This window comes from Gadus morhua, chromosome 3, assembly GCF_902167405.1.
Source record: "Gadus morhua chromosome 3, gadMor3.0, whole genome shotgun sequence".
NCBI classification, from domain to species: domain Eukaryota; kingdom Metazoa; phylum Chordata; class Actinopteri; order Gadiformes; family Gadidae; genus Gadus; species Gadus morhua.
Window position 1 is genome coordinate 25,610,575 of NC_044050.1, and position 24,655 is coordinate 25,635,229.

Here is a 24,655-nt window from a genome sequence, read left to right on the forward strand (position 1 = left end):
CAATCCATGGATTGGAAGTTGTCTTGTAATGTCTGGCGACGCCACGCAACGAAACTACAATTGCGTGATGACGTCTCTCTTTCCTCCTTTCCTCCACCATCGGCGAGGTGAGAATCCCTGAAAAATTTGTTCGCACATAAAATCTACCGTCATCTAACTTAAAGAATATACAATATCACCCTATTTCTAGACATTTATGATCGGGAGTTGTTACACTACACAAGCGATGTTTTATTTTTGATTTATATTGTGGATATTGTAGTATAAAGTGATAGTGTTTAGACCCATTCGCTAAATACTATCCCAGGCCTAGCGGTAGAACTCGTAACGGTGTAACGAAGCACATTGCCCTTCTGATTGTTAATGTTCTTAATGCTAAGCAATGTTTACTATGACTTTCTTTGAAATGTTGACATCCCTGTGCGAGTACAATTGGCTTGTTTAACTGCAACATAGCGATCGGACACATCTGATGAGCTAGCCTGGCGTTAGCTGTACTTGTCACACGCAGCGATTCAATAAGTTAGGTTAATGCTTTGCTGAAACGGCTATTAAGGACATTTTTATATGTATATGACAAGCTATGCATGTTATCCTTAATTTGCACTAAGCTGTGCAACACGTTTGAACCCACGTTATTCTTGACCACTACATCCACCGCTAACCCTTGTGTGAAGTCCACAAAGCTAATGCATTGCTCTTGATGTCCATTACAGAATGAAGACCATTCTCAGCAACCAGACTGTCGACATTCCCGACAATGGTAAGTTGGCCTATCTGAGATTTGGTTTTTGAGATGTGTTACCTTTCCAATGTGAAGAGTCCTGTGTGAACTTATTTTCTCTCCGCTGTTTATAGTCGAGATTAAGCTGAAGGGCCGGACGGTCATCGTCAAAGGACCCCGGGGCACACTCCGCAGGGAGTTCAACCACATCAACCTGGAGCTCAGCCTCCTGGGAAAGAAAAACAAGAAGGTGGGCCCCCTTTCTGTTCATCTACTTTGTGTCTTTGGTGCTTCGTTGAACGACCTAAAGCATCTCTCAAATGTGTTGAGTTCTGGACTGTTACATTAGTCTGACTGACAATTTTGGTAGATTTGCTGTTGTAAGGCATTGAGGAGTTTGGGTTTTGTTATAGATGTTGTAAGGCTGTGTGTCTCGCCTCCACAGCTTCGCGTGGATAAATGGTGGGGAAACAGAAAGGAGTTGGCCACGGTCCGCACCATCTGCAGTCACGTCCAGAACATGGTCAAGGGTGTAACCATGGTAATTATATTGCTCTTCGTCTCAGCCCTGTTTCAGCAGGGCACTTTTGCCATGTGCCAACATTAATTTTAGCCAAAAATGCCCTGATGTATTTGGTGGTGGCAGGGCCTCTGCCTCCATAGTTAACTTTAAGCTGCTTTTTTACACTTCTGTGCTAGACACATGATTCATGTATTTAGAAAAGGCATTGTTCCGTCTTCCACTTTATAACCGGCTGATTTCATGTTTCTCCTCCCAGGGCTTCAGGTACAAGATGCGCTCTGTGTACGCCCATTTCCCCATCAATGTGGTCATCCAGGAGGGAGGCGCGTTGGTCGAGATCAGGAACTTCCTGGGAGAGAAGTACATCCGCCGGGTTCGCATGAGAGCTGGTGAGTCTCCTGGTTCCTCCGTCTGGATCATTAGATGTTGAGGCGTTTTTAGATGCATTTTAACTTGACTTTAATTACCTTGTTGTACAATAGTCCTCTCGAATGAAGGGGTTGTAGTTTGAATTGTTGGGTTATTTTATCCATTTGTCTCACGCCATGCTCTGCTCCTCTCAGGTGTGGGATGTGCTCTGTCGACGGCCCAGAAGGACGAGTTGGTGCTGGAGGGCAATGATGTGGAGCTTGTGTCCAACTCAGGTGAGACCTCCCCCATCCCTGGTTTAAGATTAAGTGACGAGGTGCGATTAATGCTGCTTCGTCAGCTTCTGTTACATTTTAGGAGGGTTTAAAAGTGTTGGTTTAATCTGACCTATGGAGTCTTACCTACTCCTTAAATCCATCTGGAATTGGCTTAAGACATTTTGTCAGGTCACATCTTGCTATTGAATTGGTTTGCTAGATTAAAATGGTTCATGATCATCTTTGTGTCAATATTGGTGTTGATCTTTGCTGTTTGAATTCACATGTGCATTAACAGGCTCTACCCGATTGGTAAAAAGGATATTACAAATATTGGTTTTTTTATTTTTTTTTTAATGGAATGCGAAACTTGTCTTCATTGTAAAAAGTTATTGTATGGTTCATGCATAAATGTTCATCTATTTGTTATCAAAACATTTAAAACAAATTAATTTCCATCCACTTCTGTACATTTAAGATTTTTCTCAAGTACTTCAAATTTCATAATCACAAACCATTTATTGGTCTCGACCTAACGAGGTGTATTCTCCTATAGTTCCTGGGTATTTGAAGGCTTGTACTCTTTTAATATTTGCCAATGAAAAACTGGATAAAGTAAATCATAGTAATGCTTTCTGTTATGATGCAGTCTTGGTCAAATGTTTAAATATCTGGGTTTTATTCAAGTCTGCTTGATTTATATACTCACAAAAGGTACACCCAATGTGCTTCTCATGGCAACATTTCATACAATAAAATCAAAAAACGATTACAAAAGGATGCATAAAAGACATTTAGCAACTGTATTCAAAGACATGAAAACAGGATTTAACAGATGCACGGAAAACATTCGAATAAGTTAAAAGTGCAAACGTTTTTTAACGTTGATTTTAAATGTAGTCTGGGTTGGTGCAAGACTCATCGAATGTAGTTTGACACTGGGCTGACGGTCCAATGAAGTGTTTTGTATGAGAAATGGGTCTGCTCTGTAGTAGGAGTCTTGTTAATAGAAAGATTAACGAGCAGACCTGCCTCCCTCGGAACTGGAGAATACCATCCATCTAAAAGGGATTGTTTTGTGTTGCAGTAAGGGGTTGAACTTTGATCATACCATGTACAATATGAATTCATTCATCCATCAGTATTGTCCTCCAAAGCACCGCCAGTCTTCATTATACATGGGCTGGCTCCCTGTCACCATTCTGATGTCCTACTCTCCAACCTCATCGTTGTACTTGTACAACTTCCCTCTGTATCTCCCCTTGACCCCAAACCGTTGTTCCATGACTGGTTTGTATCCTCTGTACTTTGCTTATACCCCAAGCCTTTTTCATTCCAGCGGCTCTGATTCAGCAGGCCACCACAGTCAAAAATAAGGATATCAGAAAGTTCTTGGATGGTATTTATGTTTCTGAGAAAGGAACAGTATTGGAACGTCAGGATTGAAGGCAGAAACAACTAGAGGTTAGCAAACGCAGGAAAAGCCTCACGGTGGTCTTCACGGGTTGAGCACTTGTGTTCGGCTTTGAACGGTTGCATCGTTTGAATGTCGCCTCATCAAGCTTCTTTTTTATTTTTTTTCAATGGTCAACTTTGCATTTCAAGGTGGTTTATATGACTTAAGCCTGTTTAATGGCACACTTGTTGTTACCCTCCACTGTTGATTATCTTACATTTTGCATGTTTCCAATTTATTTTGCATTTCCACATTTGATGTAAATATGCAACTATTGTGTTTCTTTTTTTTTTGGGCATTCAGAGTATCTGTTGGTACCTCTTGTTGTTGTTTTTTATTTTGTTTAGCCATTGATTGTCGCGCTTGCATTTAAAGCAGGAAGTGAATGAACTGCAGCTCTAAGCATGATAGTCCCCCGCGTGCTGCGGAATGTGACCCATGACCCTGTTCTCATTCTGTTTTCTCCACTCCCCAACAGCTGCCTTGATCCAGCAGGCCACCACCGTCAAGAAGAAGGACATCAGGAAGTTTCTGGACGGAATCTACGTCAGCGAAAAGACAACGGTGGTCCCACAAGAGAATAATTAAATCTATTCCTTGACAAATAAAACTTCCCCACTTTTCCAAACAAACATGTTGCTTTGTGTTTTCTGCAAGTTATGGTGTTTGTCACTATTAGTGCTAGGTTCCCTCTTTTAAATGCCAGTTTATGAAATTAAGATGCAATCAGAACAAAATGTTGCCAAAATGTTGAGCATACACTAGCAGAAGGGCTGGTTTGAGTTTTAAGCTGTGCAAATGTGTTGTAAAATATACACTATGAAAGGATGTATTTAATAATCAGCTTCAAATGAAACAAATGACTAGACTGCTGCTTGTCACTGAGATAAACCCATGAAATTGTTAGCCAACATAAGGCACGGCTATGCCAGAAGGACATCGCGTCATCTTTCTGTACTCAACTTTGTTGGGGGGCTTATCCTATTATAGGAATGATATATCCTACATTCCTTAGACATTTTACAAAAGGGCTTCATATAGGATAATATTTCATGTCTTCACGATCATAGGACTTTAGTTTAATTTAAATGAAAGTGAAGTGCGTCACATTCACCTGTCGGAAGAAGTTGGGATGGGGCGTCCAGCGCAGACGACTCCATAGTAACTTATTTTGAGGTACTGTTCCATTTTATGGAAATAATGATCGACATGGGCCAGAACTTCCAGTACGTCGATGCACATTCAGTTGCCAACACGGCGTCATCACCAGGCGACACCGCCCAACATCACAACCACTTCGCGCCAAGCATATACTGGGATTGCTTTGGGATTGACAGTCTGCAGCGGAACTTTCTGTGTTCAGTATGGTATGTCATATTCTGTTAGATTGGATTTATACCTATGCGTTAAACCACAAATTGCGTTGAACAGAAGTATTCTAGTAGATCAGGCCTTACATTTCTTTATCTGGAGGATGGAACCACGCAGCTAAGTTTAGCTTGTGCTATGTTGTTTAAATGTGACAGTTTTGTGTTGATGCTCCCCCGATTTGGAAATTTAAGAAACATGTCGGAGATTTCTTAGGCACAACGCTAAACTACTGGGAATGTACAATATTCTCGTTCGAAATGATGAAGCAGTTGGCATACAGTGAGCGATTCTTTCTCTGTGATAACCCAGGACATAAGGCGGTTTTTTGCGCCAACTTCTGCAAAACCTGCAGCGCCGAAGACCGCCCCAAATGGAAACCCCGGCAAAGATGCGAAGAAGCCTAAATCTTCCTCAGACGAAGACCTAAAGAATAAAAACAAAAGGCCATCCAAGGCAAGAATTAAATTAACATTGTGATCCTATTAAACAGATTTGCCAAATTGTGGGTTTTATTTTTATTTATTTTGTCTTTCTTTGCATCTTTCTCAGATCAAAAGCCCTAAACCCGAAGCAAAACCGAGAGAAAGTGGCAAGAAACGAAATAAACGTGCGATCATAGAATCTGGTAGGAAAATGTCAAGTTATGTAAAGCGCCGACTACTGTCACCCGATGACGGAGCCTTTCACGCACACAATTTGAATTATGAACAAACATTCTATTCTGGGATAAACGTTGACTTGTTCATCTCATTGTCCTCTGTTATCATCTATTGTCTACTTCCTGGACACAGACTCTGAGGAGGAATCAGTTAAAGAAAAGAAAATATCCAAGGAGAAACCGAAACCTAGCAAGGCAGAGCCTTCTGCTAAGAAGGATCCTGTGCAATATGTCTCTGAAACAGGCAAGTTTTAAGGTGCATTGTCATATATATATATATCTGCATCCTCCTGCAGACCAATGGTAACATAACATGTGCTGGAATTATTTAGCCCAATTTGTAACCTCACACTCAATTTTACACAAAGTTAAATTATATCTTTCTAGCTCAATATAAACCGGTATAAGGCCAAATGGATATTTTGCCTACTGTTTAACTGGGTTTCTTTGCTCGTAGATTCCGACAGTGACAACTTCCTGTCCTTCAAGAACAAACCCAAACCCAAGGAGAACGGGACCTCAAAAACAACAACAACGAAGAAGAATGCGGGCAAGTCCTCCCGGGGATCAAAGGAGACCATAACGTCTCCTGTCAAGCCCTCCTCCAGCGAGGGCAAAACCCCCCGCAAGACCCCTGCCCCCCCGGTACCCAGGACGCCCAAGGCCACGCCTCCCCCCCAGCCCAAACACACCCCCACTTCAGTCCTGGACTACTTTGGCAGCGGCGGCGTTCAGCGTTCGGAGAAGAAGCTGGTGGCGAGTGCCAAGAGGAAGGCAGTGAGTCTTTGTTCTCCGCCAGGTGTCTCTGTTCTCCCCCCCCCCGTCCGATAGCTCTATAATATAAAAAATTATAACACTCAGGATGAGCATATTAGGAAAAAATAACCTTCTGAATTTGAATAATATGTAATGTTATTAATTGTATTTATTATTATTATTTGTTGGCCTATATTTTCTTGTTTGGGTTTTGTTGGTATGGTCTTACACCTGGCATGAAGTGTTACGGTTGCGTATTCATAATTTGATCATTGATTCCTCATACTACAGGGTTCTATCTTGTATAGAAAACCCTTCTCTTCTCATCTGTTTTTCATAACCCCCCCCCCCCCCCCCGTTCTGATCCTCCCCAGCCGAGTCCGGACCAGCAGAGCGATGAGCTCATCGCCCAGCAGCTCCAGAAGGAGGAGGACATGGAGGTAGGACCCCCCCCCCCTGCCGCCCTCTTTGAACCAAGGCGCGCCCGTCTATATCCGTGCTGTGTTCATGGAGGTACCGTGTGGTCCTAACCCTCTTCCTGTCCCCGCCCCCTCCTGCCCACCCACCCACGCACGCGACCTTCGCCCTGGCCAGCTGGAGAGGCAGGTGCACGAAGACGAAGACTTCGCCAGAACCCTCGCCATGTTGGACGAGCAACCCCACGCCAAGAAGGTGAGGCGTCTGCCACTCGCAGCGGGGGCAGTGTGTGTGTGTGTGTGTGTGTGTGTGTGTGTGTGTGTGTGTGTGTGTGTGTGTGTGTGTGTGTGTGTGTGTGTGTGTGTGTGTGTGTGTGTGTGTGTGTGTGTGTGTGTGTGTGTGTGTGTGTGTGTGTGTGTGTGTGCGTGTGTGTGGTTTGTGTGGTTTGTGTGTAGAGCATTGAGCGTCTATGTGCTATGTGCTATGTGTGTGTGTGGAGGGATGGTTTCATTCTGTTGAGATTAAGTGCGTGTGTGTCTCTCCATGATTTGGGAACATTCAGGCCCGCAAGGAATCTCCCTCCCTGGCTGAGAAACGGGGTTCCAGTCCCTCTCCCAGTAAGGCCTCCGTTTCAAAGACCAGTGAGGAGGACTTCGCCCCTGAGGACGCCATCAGCCCCACCCCTCAGAAGCCCTCTGCTCCAATCAGAGCCAGCTCCAAACTGGCCATGATGAAGAAGAAGAAGGAGGAAGAGGAGGAGAAGAAAGGGGAAGCGACCGTCACACGGGAGAGGAGCGTTATTATGATCTCTCCGGAGAAGATTAAAACGTCTCCCAAGAGGGAGCCGCTGGCGCCCTCCAGCGCCGACAGGAAGTCCACGCGCAGAGTGTTAAGTGATGCCCCCGGCCCCCCGCCCGGCGCTCTGAAGACCTCCCCAAAGGACGCAGAGGTGGGGGCAAACGCTGCAACTGGATTATTATTCAAACAAATTGTTACACTTCGCTTGTTACAAACCACCTGAAGCGTGTGTCGATGGTCTGTAGATGGTGTTTCGGTGGGTTTGCTCTGTTCTGTCGATGGTGTGTCGATGGTGTGTCTGTGGTTTTTCTCTATTGTGTCGATGGTCTGTCGATGGTGTGTCTGTGGTTTTTTTCTCGATTGTGTTGATGGTCTGTTGATTATCTGTCGATGGTGTGTCTGAGGGTTTGCTCTGTTGTGTCGATGGTCTGTTGATCTTGTGTCTGGTTTTTCTCTATTGTGTTGATCTGTCGATGGTGGTTTGCTCTGGTGTGTCGATGGTCTGTCGATGGTTTGTCTGTGGTTTTTCTCTATTGTGTCGATGGTCTGTCGATGGTGTGTCTGTGGTTTTTCTCTATTGTGTCGATGGTCTGTCGATGGTTTGTCTGTGGTTTTTCTCTATTGTGTCGATGGTCTGTCGATGGTTTGTCTGTGGTTTTTCTCTATTGTGTCGATGGTCTGTCGATGGTTTGTCTGTGGTTTTGCTCTGTTGTGTCGATGGTTTGTCTGTGGTTTTTCTCTGGTCTGTCGATGGTTTGTCTGTGGTTTTTCTCTATTGTGTCGATGGTGTGTCGATGGTGCGTTGACGGCTTCTCCCCCCATTGTGCCGCTGTCCCAGAGCACGGAGGATGCAGAGAAGAAGAAGGGCAACTCCTCCGGCTTCAGGGACTACCTGAACCGAGACGGACCGCGGGCACTGGGCTCCAAGGAAGTCCCCAAGGTAGTCAAGGCAACTTTATTTACACAGCACGCTTCATACACAAGACGGACCGTATGTGCTAATGTACATTTTATCACTTAATGACGCCATTTATATGCCTTTTCACTCTTGGTAGAACATTTTTGGGATTGTTTTTCTGAATTGTTTGGATCAAATAATGATTGATATTTCCGCTCCTGCGAGGTGAGGGAAGCACCAGGGTTAGAGAACATGTCAATGCAGGATTGTGTGTTAGCGCTAGGGTTGCCGCGGTATACGGTATTACCGGTGTTACCGTTGTTGAGGCCAAAACCGATTACTCTGTGTTGCACATCGGCAACACCCGAGTTCATTCTTTTAGATTTTTTTCAGTAATAAAAAACAAATTCAGTAAAAATGAATAATATAGTTAAGAAAATTTAAATGTGTAGAATAGGCCACAGTTCTGCTCTGTACGGAAGTGAATTGGCGCTTTCTTACAAGACCGGTAACCATAGCAACGCCGGTAAACAAACCCCGTGAAGCCCAATCCCTACGTGAGCTCCCCGCGCTACGGCCATTCAGAGGCGCACAGAGCTTTTGATAGATACAATTATATTATACTATTATACATAGAACGTTATAAGACGCCGAGAATTGGCGCGCTGCCAGCGAGTGTGAGAGGAGAGTTGACGGAGAAGATGGCGGTTGACCTAGTTTCAAAGTTAATACCGTTTATACCGGTGTTGACACGAGCGTATTACTCGGTGTGAAAACGTCCACACCGCGGCAACCCTAGTTAACGCTGACCTTGTGTGTTAATGCAGGATTGTGTGTTGGCGCTGACCTTGTGTGTTGGCGCTGACCTTGTGTGTTGGCGCTGACCTTGTGTGTTGGCGCTGACCTTCGTGTGTTGCCGCGGACCTTGTGTGTTAGCGATGACCTTGTGTGTTAGCGATGACCTTGTGTGTTGGCGCTGACCTTGTGTGCTAGCGCTGACCTTGTGTGTTGGCGCTGACCTTGTGTGTTGCCGCTGACCTTGTGTGTTGGCGCTGACCTTCGTGTGTTGCCGCGGACCTTGTGTGTTAGCGATGACCTTGTGTGTTGGCGTTGACCTTGTGTGCTAGCGCTGACCTTGTGTGTTGCCGCTGACCTTGTGTGTGTTTCCAGGGTGCGGCCAACTGTCTGGAGGGCTCTGTGTTCGTGCTGACGGGGGTCCTGGAGTCCATGGAGCGAGACGACACCAAGTCCCTGATCGAGCGCTACGGGGGCAAGGTCACGGGCAACGTCAGCAAGAAGACCAGCTACCTGGTGGCGGGACGCGACAGCGGGGTCTCCAAGACGGAGAAGGTGACCGCTGGACCTCTTAATGTATCCGTGGTCTGGGGGGAACCCACCTGGCACTCGGAGTGATACTCTTCGCAGGGCTGCTTGGTTATGGACGATTATTTAGGTCAATAGGGAAATCCCGATTATTTATTTTTTTGAAAACATGAAGCATTTTCTATCTAAAAAAATTCTTTGTATCTGAGAACTTTGAATTTCCCCCTTTTTTAAAAGTACACAAAATGTTCAAGAGGAAAATGTTCAAATCGAAAAATAATGTATAAATATAAATCCAGCTTTTCTTTGAATGAATTAAATAAATGTACTTTAAAATAAAGTACCGGTACATTTATATTGTTTCAACTCGATTTATATTAGTTTGGTGGTTGTTTGAGACAAAATCCTAATCGCTTTCATCCATCGCCCTACCCCATCGTTCCCCATCTCTGATGCGTCCTGTTGATTGGCTTTACTTTCCCTCCTCATTGACGCTAGTCTCTCATCCTATTGGCTGGGTTTCCTTGTGCTTTGTGATTGGCTGGCCAGGCGGAGAACTTGGGTACCACCATCCTGGACGAGGACGGCCTGCTGGAGCTGATCAGGACCAAGCCCGGGAAGAAGTCCAAGTATGAGATCGCCGCGGAGGCCGAGGTCAGCATGATGTCCTCTGCCCGTCTGAGTTGTTGTTGTTGTTGTTGTGGTCTCACTGTTTTTAACCTGCATGTTCTACCATAAGGATGGTGTGGCCCCAATTTGAGCCGTCTTCATAAATGTTCAAATAACTTTAAATTAAAATTGCTTCTTTATCTGTGGTTGGATTTAAGTGTTTCAATCACAACTGGGTTTCTTTTTTGAATTGGATATTTTTTTAAATAGTAATTTTGTTTATCTGTCGTCGCAGAACAAAGTGTCCAAGAGCCGGACCGCGGCCAGCCAGCCCTCCAAGACCCCCCCCAGGGCCCAGAAGGTCTCCCCCTCCAAGGGCAACTCCAGGTCCCCCCAGACCCCCAGCCCCTCCAAGACCGGCCAGTCCCGCGCCCGGGGGGGGGAGGGCAGGGCCGGGACCAGCGCCACGCCGCCCGGGCGGGGGGCGGCCTCGGGGGTCCGCCGCGGCCTCGGCCTCAGTCCCCCGGCCTCTTCCTCTTCCTCTTCGTCTTCCCGGGCGGCCGTGGTGAAAGAGGAGGCCAGCCTCCTCTGGGTGGACAAGTACCGCCCCCTATCGTTGAAGGCCGTGATTGGCCAACAGGGGGAGCAGAGCTGTGCCAATAAGCTGGTGCGGTGGCTCCAGAGCTGGCACCGGCACCACGCTGGAGGCGGGGCCAAACCGCCAGGTATGTCGGTGCATCTTTGAGCGATCGCATAATTCAACGCATAATCAGCAAAAGTCTGCATATTCATGCGGGGGCCGCATTTTTTTAGATATGCCGCACTTTCACCGCATAAATTGCAGATTTCCGCGCGAAATATTTGGGGCTTGCATGATTTCATAATCCCCGCATTTTCGTTGCAAAATATGTCACATATATCTTGGCATAAAGTGGAAAAATGTTACGTTTACTAAACACAAGAGCAGCCATTTCCCCCTGTTGCCATGGGAACGTTATGAAGTGACGTAATTACGCGACGTGGACGTCATCGAAAAGCTTTATTTTTTTTCGCAAGTTCCCGCAATTTCATCGCATAAAATTGCATAAATATGCTGCGTATTTCATCGCATTTTTTAAGAAAACGCGCTGCATAATCAAGGATTTTTGGCCGCAACAATCACAAACAAGCGCCACATTTTTCTGGAGGGACTGTTTGAGGTGACACAACCCTAATGGACCAGGAGTTCTGTCAGCGGCCCATTCACCATGAAGAACCTCGTTCAGTTTGTCTCACCGTGTCCTGATTGGTTGTTTTGTCTCGACCCCAGCTGCAAAGTTTAGCAAGTTTGGCAGCGCTAAAGACGATGGCTCTTCGTTCAAGGCAGCCCTGCTCTCCGGCCCCCCCGGGGTGGGGAAGACCACCACCGCCGCGCTGGTCTGTGAGGTCAGTTTCACTCACTCACTCACGTAATCACTCACTCACTCACTCACTCACTCACTCACTCACTCACTCACTCACTCTCGATGGAGATGATTGGCAGTAAGAGCCCCTCGTTTGTGTGTTCAGGAGCTGGGCTACACCTATGTGGAGATGAACGCCAGCTGCACGCGCAGTAAGAACACCCTGAAGGAGGTGATCGCAGAGTCCCTCAACAACACGAGCATCAAGAACTTCTACGCCGGTAAAAGTTCACTCAGTCATCACTCATTTGACCCGATGCCCTGGGGCTTGTGCTAGGATTCCGGGCGGGGGGAGATGGGTTGCTGTCCAACGTGTTGTTGCCCTAAAGCTACCCCAAGCATGACAGACTGTAAAATGCGTTGTTGCCCTAAAGCTACCCCAAGCATGACAGGCAAAGAAATATGAAAGAGATATCCCAGGGTTTCCCACAGCACTTTACAGCCTAGGAAAAGGATTACATATTCTAAACTTCATGCACTCTCTGTGCATAGATCAGGCTGCAGGGCAACATCTGACAGCCTTCATGATAACAGGCATCAATGGTCCCCCACCCCCCCCCCCCCCGTTCTGTCAGCCAACCCCACCAACTTAACCAACACATTCTGCGGGAAACCCTGTATCTTCAAGTCTTTCCGTGGAGCTTTTCACTGCACGTTTTTCCTTTTGTTCAAATGCATGCAAGTTACTTAATGTCTACAGAATAAAAAAAGCTTGATGGACCAGGAAATCCTGTCCCACCTGCAAAGTGTCTCTAACCTTCTTCCATGGGTTGTTATTAAAGGTGACATATTATACCACTAGGTGTGAGTGTGATTACCCGCTACAAGCCGTTTTGAAAGTGGTATAACGTGTCACCTTTTTAATTCTGTAGTGCTGCACAACATTTTAACCGAGTTGAGCTCACTCTCTGACGCGTGTCTCTCCCTGCAGGCACGTCTCAGACGGTGAGCAGCAAGCACGTCCTCATCATGGACGAGATCGACGGCATGGCGGGCAACGAGGACCGCGGGGGGATACAGGTGAGCAGACGGAACATTTACATCAAGTGCATTTAGCGGACGCTTTTATTGAAAGCCACTTACAATAAGTACATTTGTCATCAGAAAGGGAAAAAAAAGATATCGCCGTCGGTACAGTAAGGATGTTCACGGAACCAAGTGCCGAGCACCAACAATCACTAGGTTAAGCCATTCCCCGTTAACAACAAAGATAGCTAGGATAAGAAGCTACACAACTCAGTACTATAACTAAATAGACGGACAACATACAATAAGACGTACAACATAAAATAAGACGTACAACATACAATAAGTAGGAGTGGTGGGGGTCACCTGACCAGAGTCACCTGACCAGAGTTCACCTAGCCTCATAGTGGCTAGGTGAACTCTGATCAGGTGACTGGTCAGGTGACCACCTAGAACACGTTCAGCTGTGAGGGAGCAGAGCGGGGTGAGAAGTGTCTCTGACCCCCCCCCCCCCATTCCCCTCTCTGACCTCAGGAGATGATAGGCCTGATCAAGACGTCTAAGATCCCCATCATCTGCATGTGCAACGACCGCAACCACCAGAAGATCCGCTCGCTGGCCAACTACTGCTTCGACCTGCGCTTCCAGCGGCCCCGCGTGGAGCAGATCAAGGTGAGCGCCGGGCCCCCAGCGCCAGGGGCCCCATTACGGCGGGGGGCCCCCGGCTGGCTGCCGACCCCTGGGCTGTAGCGCAGTGGTTAGGTTTTACGTCATATGGGCTTGGGACACGTTTTTGATCGTCGGCTCTGCCACAATGAGGTGCTCCCTTCCGATTCCAATTCCCTCCACTTTCTCTCCTATTTGTTGGATCTCTCTCTGCCAGGGAGCCATGATGTCCATCGCCTTCAAGGAGGGCCTCAAGATCCCACCCCCGGCCCTCAACGAGATCATCCTGGCGTCCAATCATGATGTCCGACAGGTGGGGAACACTGGCTATGAAATACCAGACCAAATTGTACTTTTATTTTTATTTTTTCATCTCCTGAGATGGAAGAAGGGGTCCAGACAGAACGCCTTCCTCTGGAACAGATCACAATGAACCGGACATCAAAATGAGTGTATCTTAGGCTTGGGGCGGTATCAAGGTTTGCCGTTACGCCGATATATAGAAAAATCTGGATGCTAGCAAAAATACAGCCGCTCCGCTTTCTATCTAATACGTGGTGGTGTAGCGCACAGAACACCCCACCAGAGGTCAGTCCAGCTCAGCTGAGTGGAGAAAGATGGTGACTTTTGGATAACGCCAGTCACTGTTAAAAAAAGAAACGGTTCAGCCGCTGTTTGGGAGGATTTTTTGGGGTCAATCACATGATTATGACTAGTATCTATTCCTTAACCTTGGTCTCCTCCGCGCCCCCTTGCCCCCCCCCTCCCAGGTGCTCCACAACCTGTGCATGTGGTCGGCCACGGACAAGGTGATGAGCTTCGACAAGTGCAAGACGGACGCGGCCGGCGCCCGCAAGGACATGAAGATGGGCCCCTTCGACGTCTGCCGCAGGGTCTTCTTGGCGGGCGACGAGGCGGCCCGCATGAGCTTCATCGACAAGTCGGACCTCTTCTTCCACGACTACTCCCTGGCGCCGCTCTTCGTCCAGGAGAACTACATCAACGTGAGGCCCGTCGCCGCCGGGTGAGGACGGCGCACACGCACACGGAGTCTCGCACGCTCACGCACCCTGAGACGTAGACGCACGCATAAGGAGACACACACACATAAGGAAGCACGCGTACGGAGACAGGCATCGCACTCGGAGACACACAGACACACACAAGGAGACGCACACCGCACGCACGCATACGGACATGCATACACACACGCATATGGAGACACGTGCACCCACAAGGCAACCCTCTAACTAGCTAGTATTGGTGGTGGTGGTGGTGGTGGTGGTGGTAACGTTGTCCCCTCGGCTCCGCCCCCTCAGAGGTAACATGAAGGCCCACCTGGTGCTGCTCAGCAAGACAGCCGACTCCATCTGTGACGGAGACCTGGTGGACAGACAGATCCGCTCCCGACAGACCTGGTCCCTGCTGCCCACGCAGGTGATGACTCACTCACTCACTCACTCACTCACTCACTCACTCACTCACTCACTCACTCACTCACTCACTCACTCACTCACTCACTCACTCACTCACTCACTCACTCACTCACTCACTCACTCACTCACTCACTCACTCACTCACTAATGACACATGCGTTTTCTTGCGAGACTTGTTTTGAAATAACCACACCAATGAATTCCAGCCGTTGTTTTCAACGTTCTTTCCTTTCACATTGACCTTTCGCCTTGCGGTACAGATTAGCTTTGCCCAGCCCGTAGAGGCTGCACCATGTGTGGCCTTGCACCCGCTACACATGGAGGCACCGTGTGTAGCCTGGAGCCTGCCTCTGAGTGTGTGTGTGTGTGTGTGTGTGTGTCCAGGCGGTGTACGCCAGCGTGCTGCCTGGCGAGCTGATGCGCGGCTACATGAACGCCTTCCCCACCTTCCCCAGCTGGCTGGGCAAGTTCTCCTCCACCAACAAACACTCCCGCATCATCCAGGAGCTGGCCTCGCACATGAGCTTAAGGTGAGCAGAGCAGGGACAACATCTTTATAATGTTCAAAGTACCCCTAGGACCCTTCAGAGTACCCCTAGGACCCTTCAAAGTTCCCCTAGGGCCCTTCAGAGTACCCCTAGGACCCTTCAGAGTACCCCTAGGACCCTTCAGAGTACCCCTAGGACCCTTCAAAGTACCCCTGGGACCCTTCAAAGTACCCCTAGGACCCTTCAAAGTACCCCTTGGACTCTGCAAAGTACCCCTAGGGTCCTTCTAGTACCCCTAGGCTCTCAAACGGTGCTCCGACACACGGTACCAACGCGCGCCCCCCCCCCCCCCATGTGCCCGTCTCCCAGGACGCTGAGCAGCAAGCAGGCGGTGAACCTGGACTACCTGCCCTACCTGCGGGGGGCGCTGCTGAGCCCCCTGCAGCGGCAGGGCGCCGAGGGGGCCGGCGAGGCGGTGCAGCTGCTGGACGCCTACCAGCTCATCAAGGAGGACGTGGACAACATGATGGAGGTCAGCGTGTGGGGGGGCCAGGCGGACCCCTACTCCAAGCTGGACCCCAAGGTACGGACCCCCACGGCGGCGCGATGGAGGGGTGTGTGCGTGTGTGTGTGTGTGTGTGTGTGTGTGTGTGTGTGTGTGTGTGTGTGTGTGTGTGTGTGTGTGTGTGTGTGTGTGTGTGTGTGTGTGTGTGTGTGTGTGTGTGTGTGTGTACGCTACATGCATGGTCATAGCATTACGTTTATCGTTAGCATCCTGCTATGCAGGATGCTAACGATAAACGTAATGCTATGACCATGCATTTAGATGTGGCGCGCATAGCTAGCAGTATCTGTCCTCCATGCGGGTCTAATGGGCTCAGATGTATATCGGGCTCCCGATGTGTATCACGGTGTCGTCCCCGCGGGCGCCGTGCCTAAAGCTCTTAACGGGCTCGCGCTGTGCGTGACGACGCTGTCCCCTCGTCTCCCTCCCAGGTGAAGGCTGCGTTCACGCGGGCGTACAACCGCGAGGTGCACCTGACCCCCTACTCCCTCCAGGCGGTCAAGAAGGGGCGGCGGGGGGCCGGGGGGGCCGGCGGGGAGGGGGGGGAGCTCGGGGGAGAGGAGATGGACTCGCAGGCACCGGCAGAGGAGGAGTCGCAGGAGGAGGAGGAGAACCTGATGGACGGCATGATCAAGGTAGGCAGGAGGGTGTGGTAGGGATGCACCGAAATGAAACCGAAACCGAATATACTGAAACAGTTGGCCGAAGGCCGAAACCGAATACCGAATGTGTCTTTTAATGTTTTTCATTCAATTTGCTTTAATTTTTCACCATTGCATAAATCAAACAATTAAATCTCCTTTATAAACCTTTTTGTCTTGCTTTTCTATAAAAAAAAATCAATTACAAATTTGATACAAAATATTTATTTAACGTTTTCTAACATTCCAGCAGACATTATAGGAAGAATTTAAGAACAATGTACCTTTTTAAAAAAAAATATATATATATATATATATATATATATATATATATATATATATATATATATATATTTATTTTTTTTATAAATAAATAAAAATGTTCAGCGTATTATGTTCGGCCTTTTTACTCCTTCGGCCGAAACCGAAGGAGCCGAAAATGTTCGGTGGCCGAATATTGGGTGCATCCCTAGTGTGTGGTGGAGTGCGCTGTGTGGCGGTTGTAGTGGAGCGAGGATCAGCCGTGCTTATTGAGTGTCTTCTGTTTGTTTGTGTTGTCTTGGAACAAAGCTGTTTGTGAACCGCTTATGAAACCAATATCAGGCTCATATATGTCTTGTACAGTACGTGAGGAACACGTCGAAAGAGCAAATATTTCCACCAGCTTTCCTGTGACTAACCCTCGCCCGCCCCCCTCTCTCTCTCTCTCTTTCTCTCCGTCTTCTCTGCAGCTGAGAAAGGCTAAAGCGAAAACCACCAAGGTGACCAAGAAGGTTAAAGATGAGGATTCTGAGAAACCCAAACCCAAACCCAGGGGAAAGGTCAAGGCTAAGGCCAAGAAGTGAGACTCTGCCCCAGATCATGAAGAAGTCTTCCTGTGTACACTCCCTTCCCTATTGGCTCCTGTCTGATCCCGCCTCCGGGACGCGAGCCCTCATTGGTTCTGAGTGACGCCGGCTGAAGTGATGCTCTGTTTCTGAATAACTGGTGTCTCCGTGGAGAACGGAGCCGCTCTTATCAGGAGGTGACCACCGCAACGTGCGGATCTCTCCACTGGTTTGCTCCGTTTGAATACATCATGTCAAGCAGAACGTCTCCATGGTCCACAGCTGTGTTGCAACTAGTGTTTGTAACCTGTAAATAGTTGACGTAAAAGCCCAATGCTGTTACTTGTGTGTGCTTCAATACTCCAACGTAGCTCTGTACATGAATCTCTTTTCTTGCACTTTTGAGAAGCAGTCAACTGGACATCCAAACAGTTCTGTACATAAATCTTTGTAAAAAGCTGAATTGATTTCTGGTTCATTTTCTGAATTCCTACTATTCTGCTACCTCCCTACTATAGTTATGTGGATGGACTTTATACTGAAACAGCAGAGTTCATCCATAATAAGAAAATACTGGTTGATTTGTGAGGTCATTGCATTCACAACAAAGTGATTTGATTAATTTTAAGTCCTACATGAGTCCTGTATGAGATCAGATAAGTGGTGAAAGGAGAACTTCAATAGTCAAAACAAGAGAATCCTTTTTAATTAAATGATACAAATTATTATGTACATAAGTTATTGCTTTTCCGGAATATAATATTCACCATCCTCATTACTGAGGCTGGAAAACTACGTTTTCAATATACATACACACCCAGACAAAACCGATCAGTGACTTTAACAGCTAGAGTACACAGCTGTGTTCGTCTTTTTGTTTTCATGGCTCCTCTTCCTGAGGCTGTAAGTAACTGGAGCAATCTGGGATCTTCTTCACCTGGCTGGCCGTCAGCGTCTCGGAGCACATGGGGCACGCACTCTCCGTCTCCAACAACCTACAGACACACACAACCGTCGGATCCCCTTCGTTAACACATCACAAGAGGGGGGGGCGATGATTGAGACTGCATGAGGTGTGGTGTGTGTGTGTGTGTGTGACTCACAGAACGAATTCGGAGTAGAGCGCGGGGAATTCACAGTGCGGACACACAGCCCAGTCCTCTTTGAGCATGTGACGACCCTGGCAACAGTCGACATGGAAACAAACATTTAGTGAAGTGTTTCAGACGGTGTCTCATTGTTTCACCATAGGATAATGGTGTTGAGTGAAACCTTAAAGGGGACATATCATACCACCAGGTGTGAGTGTGATTAGCCGTTACAAGCCGTTTCGAAAATCTGCCCCTTATGACATCACAAGTGGGCGTGTCCACCTAGATGTGTGCTGGATAGATCAGTCTACCAGCCTACCCAATGGACCGTATCAAACGTTGCTCATCTATCCAGCACAGATCTAGGTGGACACGCCCACTTGTGATGTCAGAAGGGGCAAATTTTCAAAACGGCTTGTAGCGGCTAATCACACTCACACCTGGTGGTATGATATCTCCCCTTTAATCCATGGCTCGACTGACACTGAGCTTAACGTAACCGAGCTCTGCTGGTGCCCCCTACGCTAAGCCGGGGACAGCTGGCTAACGCCTGGTAGGGGACCAGGTGGTTCTGGCAGAGGGGTCAGAGTTCACCTCTGTCCAACGTAACGCGTCATTTGCCCCAAGAGCAAAGGACTGTCCCTCTCAGTGGCAGGCCTCTCGGAGGAAACGTTAAACCGAGCGTGTAGATACCCTCTGGAGCTCCCTCCCTCCGGCCATCCGAAACCCTGATACACTCTGGTCATTCAAAAGTCGACTTAAAACCCATCTCTTCAGGACCACCTAGGACATTTGACAAATCATCCTCCGCCATCTTCCACTCTCTCCCGCTCTCTTAATGTGCTGCTTGTTTGATTGTTTGATTGTCTGTACTGTCTGTATGTATTCCTTTCTTATTTGTAAAGCGTCTTTGAGTACTTAGAAAAGCGCTATAAAAAACGGATCTATTATTATTATTATTGGATCAACCCCCCCCCCCCCCCCCTCCTCTCGCTAGGTAAGGCTCCGTAAAGGCGGTGAAGCGCGGCGGTCACCGTGGCGATGCAGTAGGGCAGGTTGTTCTTGCAGGAGCCGCACATCAGCTCGTTCTGGGGCAGCTGGGCTCCGCAGCAGGGGCAGGGCGTCGCCTCCTCCTCCACCTCTGACGTGTCCGGACGCCTGCAGGGGCACAACGGCGCTCGTCCAGTCAGTTCCTCCCCTTGAGCTCTTGCTCACGGGTGCGGTCTCAAAGGGCTTAACAGGCCATGTATTCACGACAACCCCCTTGACCCTAACCCCCCCCCCAGAGGGCAAGGTAAAACTCCCTTAATCAGCAGGGCCTAAAAAAAAAAAAAAGTTTGGTTCCTGTTGGTTGTCAGTTGAGGTCATGGGTAGGTAGGGAATTTTTTTTATTTTTTTATTTTAATTTTTCCAGCGGCAGCGAATGATAGGTAGGTGGTTTTCTTTTAAAAAACGAGAGAATGCGCTCATCCTTGTACAGAATGAAGAGGTGCTGTAAGAATAGTTTTTTCATAAAATAATTTGGGTCGCACATAAATTGACAGGATCGGTCGGAAAAACCGGAACCGAACAAAAAAAAAATGTTAGGCCCAAGGACGAAACAGTGGGGGATCCCTCCTTCCAGGGATGATCCGGAGTGCGATGGGTGCAGAGACACACACACAGGCTAAACCCTTGATATCAGTGACGGGGTTAGGGTGAGTCGATGGGGCGGGGTGGTCCGCCGGGCTGATCGCAGAGGGCCGCTCACCTGACCATGGCCTCCAGCTTCTTGCGGTACTTGGCGTCGATCTTGTTGCGGTACTCGGGCCTCATCAGCATGGCGGCGAAGCTGAAGGCCGAGTTCTTCAGGCCGGCGCGGTGGCACTCGATGACCGCCGACGTCAGGATGGGGACGATGTCTGGGGGGGGATCACAGGACGCGTGTCAGCACAGCGCTGCCCTTTACAGCGGACGCACGCCCACGTGTGTGACGAAGAGATGACGAACCGATCCCAGTGCATCCACTACGATATGACGTTCTTCAAGGACTCAGGCTGCATTGTGTTGTAAGTTTAAATCTGGGTCAATTTAACGGGCGTTTTATTTTGCTTACGCTTCATATTTGTTTGTGCTGGAGGCTATTATTAGACAGACTATCAAAAGCAGACAAGAACTCGGCCAAGCAGCGGGAAACTGGGAAAGTGGGTCAAGGTTTCAAACCAACACTGTGTAGAAAAACACATTTTTTGAAAGGTTCCTCCACCTAGGGAATGGATTTCTCGCAAGAAGAAATCCATTCACTAGGTAGAGGAACCTTTCAAAAGATCACTAGCACAAGATGAGGACGCTTTTGCTTCAGCTTCAGGCCCCGCCTTAGGCCCAGCTCCAGGCCCCAGCTCCAGGCCCCAGCTTCAGGCCCCAGCTTCAGGCCCCAGCTTCAGGCCCCAGCTTCAAGCCCCAGCTTCAAGGCCCAGCTTCAGGCCCAGCTTCAGGCCCAGCTTCAGGCCCAGCTTCAGGCCCAGCTTCAGGCCCCGGCCCCTCTCCCCCCAAGAGTTCTGCTGCCCCCCCCAATAGGACTGCTGGCCCCGAGACCACAGTGCAGACCGTGCGCCGCTGATGTGAACTCACGTGCGGGGAACTTGCTGATGTTGTTGCTGACGCGGATGAGCATGCGCGCCCCCTTCAGGTGGTCCCCCCTCTTCACGTGGATCTGCAGAACAAACACGGGGTACAGCCCACTTAACACCTGTCCCCCGTCACCTGTCACACACACAACGGTCCTTCTGACCCGGGGCCCTCAGGTTGTACATCCAATCAGCGGGAGATGTTTTGAAAAATCTCTTAAGTTACTTAAATCAATTCATAGAACAATTTGAAAACCCAACAAAATATTTTCAAGGAGAAGGGAGGGAGAGACAGGTTTAGAGAGAGACAGAGACGGAGGGAGAGACAGGTTCAGAGAGAGACAGAGACGGAGGGAGAGACAGGTTTAAAGAGAGACATAGACGGAGGGAGAGACAGGTTCAGGGAGAGCAGCCCGTCAGACCTTGACCAGTATGTAGGAGTGGAGGACCATGAGGTTGGTCCCCATCTCTGCGGGGATCTTGATCCTCTGTGTCTGCAGCTCTGTGTACATGCTGAACAGCACGTCGTGGGCGTTACGGTAGTTCCCTGAGGACCGGAGAGCGCGCGGTCAGTGAGGCCATCGTTACAGCCGGAACACTGTGTGTGCGTGTGCGTGTGTGCATGTGTGTGTGTGTGTGTGCGTGTGTACCTGCACACTGCTCCTCCCGGGCGATGATGATGGCGGCCCGGGCGGCCTCCTGGTACCTCTGCAGTGCCATGTACATGCGGAACAGGTACTTGGCGTCCTGGGAACAGGAAATGAGGTCATAGGTCAGCCGCTTCCTGTCTCTTTGGCATCGACATACATAGATGTGCACTTTATGATTACTTATATACACAGTTAGTTATCACAGAGTTAGGGGTTAGTTATTACAGAGTACCGCTTTATACAGCGTTAGGGTTAGTTTGTACAGAGTTAGGGTTAGTTATAACAGAGTTAGGGTTAGTTATTACAGAGTGAGGGTTAGTTGTTACAGTCGTAGTACGATCTTTGGCGTGTACCTTGGGCATGCCGTCACTCTCCCCCATGAGGTAATCAATCAGCTGATTGGTCAGAGACAGGTCCTGGGCCTGGCCCACCTGGAACACACACACACACACACACACACACACACACACACACACACACACACACACACACACACACACACACACACACACACACACACACACACAGAGACACACACACAAGCACACAGCGACACACACACACACACACAGTAAATCCTTACTCATCATTAGCCGGACAGACGGACAGAACCTTCAGACAGACGTACCGTCTCGATGGCCATCTCGATGGCCAGGCTGTCATCAGCATTGGGGCACTGCAGGAAGTGCTTCAGGGCCTGGGACAGAGGGGGGGGGGGGGGGGGGGGGGGGACAGAGGGGGGGGTGAGGACCGGCGGGTGGACGGAGCGTGAGGCAGGTGAGTGAGTGGGGAGTCGGGAGTGGGGTCCTACCCTGCTGTGCTGGCCGCACTTGAGGAAGAAGCGGCCCGCCTCCAGGTGCTTCTTCAGGCCCTCGAAGTACAGAGCGATGCTGTGGTAGTCCTCCTGGGTGGCGTCAGGGCCTGCACGCCGCCGAGACACACACATACACACACACGCACACACACACACACACACACGTGAGCATAGACCCACCCGACGAGCGCAAACACACACACGCACACAAACAGACAATTGTTTTATGCAACATCACAAACGCTTTTCATCACTATTTTCCAGGCACAGACGTGCACACACGCGCGTGTACACACACACACACGTGCGCACACGCGCGCACGCACGCACCGATGATGTCGGCGTAGACGTCCATCTGGCCGTGCTGCTGTGCCAGCTGGAAGGCTTCGTCGTTGCACTGAGACAACACCAGGAACTGGATGGCTGAGCCGTAATCACTGAGCCTCAGGAAGAACCTGGGACGCACACACACACACACACACACACACACACACACACACACACACTGTATTGGAACTCAGCCATCAGGTGTGTCAGCCAGAGCAGAAACAGATGGGATACAGTACATGGCCTGTTTGGCAGACTTGCTGTCTCCTACAGAGAAACTTTGTCTTGGGCAACATTCGATTCAAGTCCACACGGATATAACGGATACAAAAAAAGGACTGTATGAATAAATAATCCTCTCAAATTGCGTTCTGCATTCTTGTTTGCAGTTTGTTCTCGTAGTCAGCTAAGCTTTATTTGTATAGCTTGTATTTGTCGTGGCGTATACGAGCAGTCAGCATTGTCTGTGTACACGTTCATGGATCACAGGTCGCGGTCTGACCTGGCAACCATCTTGGCTCCGTCGATGCTCTGCGTTTCCCTGACGACGCGGACCGCCTCCTCCGGGCTGTTGAGGTGGTCCAGCAGCACTCTGATCATGTTGTCCCAGTCCTTAGCGCTCTCGTAGGCCAGGGCGGCCTCCTTATACCTGACACACACACACACACACACACACACACACACACACACACACACACACACACACACACACACACACACACACACACACACACACACACACACACACACACACACTAAATGTTAGGTATAATAATAAAGAAGTTACCCTCTAACTGTAGTACATGAGTCAGAGAACTACTTTGTCTTAAAAATGTTGCTCTATCCCGTTAAAGTCTGGGAAAGGCCCCTGAAGGTCGGGTTAAAGGCAGGACACTCACCTTCCGTCGGCCTCCTTGGCCCTGGCATACTGCAGGTGGATCTTAGGGGAGTTGACCTGGGGCAGCAGCTCCCCCACCTTGGCCCTGAGGAGACACAGTCCCGTGAGCTCATGGACACACAGTCTGCTGATCTGAGAGCTGTGGCCCAGCCGGACTACCTTTAAACCAGGGGGTCGAAACCTGTATGTTCACCTTCCTGATAGACCATTGTTCACTTTTGACTTGTTATTTCCATCCTAATGTCTTCCACGCATTATTTTTAATGCTGTTGTCACATCGTTGATGGATTATTCTTTCATTATTCATTGTATGACATGTTTTTTTCCATGAAGCACATTGAGTTTACCTTGGGTATGAAAGGCGCAGTATAAATAGTCTTGACTTTAAGTTGAGTCAGAGAGTGAGAGCAGTGGCCTCACCAGTGGAGTGAGAGAGAGTGAGAGACGTTGGCCTCACCAGTGGAGTGAGAGAGAGTGAGAGACGTTGGCCTCACCAGTGGAGTGAGAGAGAGTGAGAGACGTTGGCCTCACCAGTGGAGTGAGAGAGTGAGAGACGTTGGCCTCACTAGTGGAGTGAGAGAGTGAGAGACGTTGGCCTCACCAGTGGAGTGAGAAGGAGTGAGAGAGAGTGAGACGTTGGCCTCACCAGTGGAGTGAGAAGGCGTGAGAGAGAGTGAGACGTTGGCCTCACCAGTGGAGTGAGAAGGAGTGAGAGAGAGTGAGACGTTGGCCTCACCAGTGGAGTGAGAGAGAGAGTGAGAGACGTTGGCCTCACCAGTGGAGTGAGAGAGAGTGAGAGAGAGTGAGAGGACGTGGGGCTCACCAGTTCTTGCAGCGGATGTACACGGAGGCTGCCTTGTCGTAGTACTGGCCTTTCTCGTAGAGCTGAGCCGCCTCTGAGAATTGCTGTGGAGGAGACGTGAGTTCATGCAGGCGTCATAAGGGGCAGAGTTTAAGTTGTGGTAATGAGGACGTAAAATATCCTTTTTACACTAATAGCTCTATAAAATATAGCCCTACACGGGATGAGATCACACCCCTTTAGGGGTGTGATCTCATCCCCTGTAGGGCTATATTTT

At 49.0% G+C, this 24,655-nt stretch overlaps 3 protein-coding genes across 4 annotated transcripts in view; 2 read left to right on the forward strand and 1 right to left on the reverse strand.

Annotated features, from left to right (window-relative positions):
• The first annotated feature begins 32 nt into the window (after positions 1 to 32).
• Positions 33 to 3,961, forward strand: rpl9 (ribosomal protein L9). 2 transcript variants are annotated; one of them, XM_030352417.1, is made up of 8 exons: positions 33 to 107; positions 717 to 763; positions 859 to 974; positions 1,170 to 1,265; positions 1,504 to 1,636; positions 1,811 to 1,891; positions 3,213 to 3,337; positions 3,808 to 3,961. In XM_030352417.1, the coding sequence occupies exons 2-7, from the start codon at positions 718 to 720 to the stop codon at positions 3,317 to 3,319; spliced, it is 579 nt and encodes a 192-aa protein (XP_030208277.1). In that variant the 5' UTR covers positions 33 to 107; position 717; the 3' UTR covers positions 3,320 to 3,337; positions 3,808 to 3,961. The 2 variants fall into 2 exon arrangements, with proteins under 2 accessions (XP_030208277.1, XP_030208276.1); XM_030352416.1 differs by lacking the exon at positions 3,213 to 3,337 and having other exon boundaries at positions 36 to 107.
• A 623-nt stretch (positions 3,962 to 4,584) lies between these two features.
• On the forward strand, positions 4,585 to 17,653 carry rfc1 (replication factor C (activator 1) 1). Its single transcript, XM_030352411.1, has 23 exons — positions 4,585 to 4,696; positions 5,010 to 5,153; positions 5,250 to 5,325; positions 5,492 to 5,602; positions 5,816 to 6,135; positions 6,489 to 6,554; positions 6,709 to 6,786; positions 7,094 to 7,480; positions 8,168 to 8,269; positions 9,398 to 9,577; positions 10,100 to 10,204; positions 10,455 to 10,884; positions 11,469 to 11,584; positions 11,708 to 11,822; positions 12,533 to 12,621; positions 13,102 to 13,239; positions 13,451 to 13,546; positions 14,004 to 14,257; positions 14,553 to 14,670; positions 15,054 to 15,199; positions 15,527 to 15,740; positions 16,154 to 16,357; positions 17,095 to 17,653. Exons 1-23 carry the CDS (start codon positions 4,694 to 4,696, stop codon positions 17,206 to 17,208), a joined length of 3,606 nt encoding a protein of 1,201 aa, XP_030208271.1. The 5' UTR covers positions 4,585 to 4,693; the 3' UTR covers positions 17,209 to 17,653.
• Positions 17,654 to 17,873: 220 nt separating this feature from the next.
• Positions 17,874 to 24,655, reverse strand: part of wdr19 (WD repeat domain 19) — a gene marked incomplete at its 5' end in the record, with an annotated part of 14,969 nt that continues 8,187 nt past the window's right edge. The window contains 14 exon segments of the mRNA XM_030352410.1: positions 17,874 to 18,185; positions 18,294 to 18,370; positions 19,316 to 19,439; positions 20,032 to 20,182; positions 20,892 to 20,973; positions 21,310 to 21,434; positions 21,538 to 21,634; positions 21,891 to 21,968; positions 22,166 to 22,234; positions 22,349 to 22,458; positions 22,682 to 22,806; positions 23,181 to 23,327; positions 23,578 to 23,661; positions 24,400 to 24,482. Of these exon segments, the coding sequence (XP_030208270.1) occupies positions 18,071 to 18,185; positions 18,294 to 18,370; positions 19,316 to 19,439; positions 20,032 to 20,182; positions 20,892 to 20,973; positions 21,310 to 21,434; positions 21,538 to 21,634; positions 21,891 to 21,968; positions 22,166 to 22,234; positions 22,349 to 22,458; positions 22,682 to 22,806; positions 23,181 to 23,327; positions 23,578 to 23,661; positions 24,400 to 24,482 (1,467 nt within the window).

Bases quoted from the DNA above. Each gene is read 5' to 3' on its own strand.
- rpl9 (XM_030352416.1), top strand. From the start codon at position 718: ATGAAGACCATTCTCAGCAACCAGACTGTCGACATTCCCGACAATG. The intron at 1,266-1,503 runs GTAATTATATTG...TTCTCCTCCCAG, and splicing joins TGGTCAAGGGTGTAACCATG to GGCTTCAGGTACAAGATGCG. The intron at 1,637-1,810 runs GTGAGTCTCCTG...TGCTCCTCTCAG, and splicing joins CCGGGTTCGCATGAGAGCTG to GTGTGGGATGTGCTCTGTCG.
- rfc1 (XM_030352411.1), top strand. The intron at 8,270-9,397 runs GTAGTCAAGGCA...GTGTGTTTCCAG, and splicing joins GCTCCAAGGAAGTCCCCAAG to GGTGCGGCCAACTGTCTGGA. The intron at 15,741-16,153 runs GTACGGACCCCC...TCTCCCTCCCAG, and splicing joins ACTCCAAGCTGGACCCCAAG to GTGAAGGCTGCGTTCACGCG.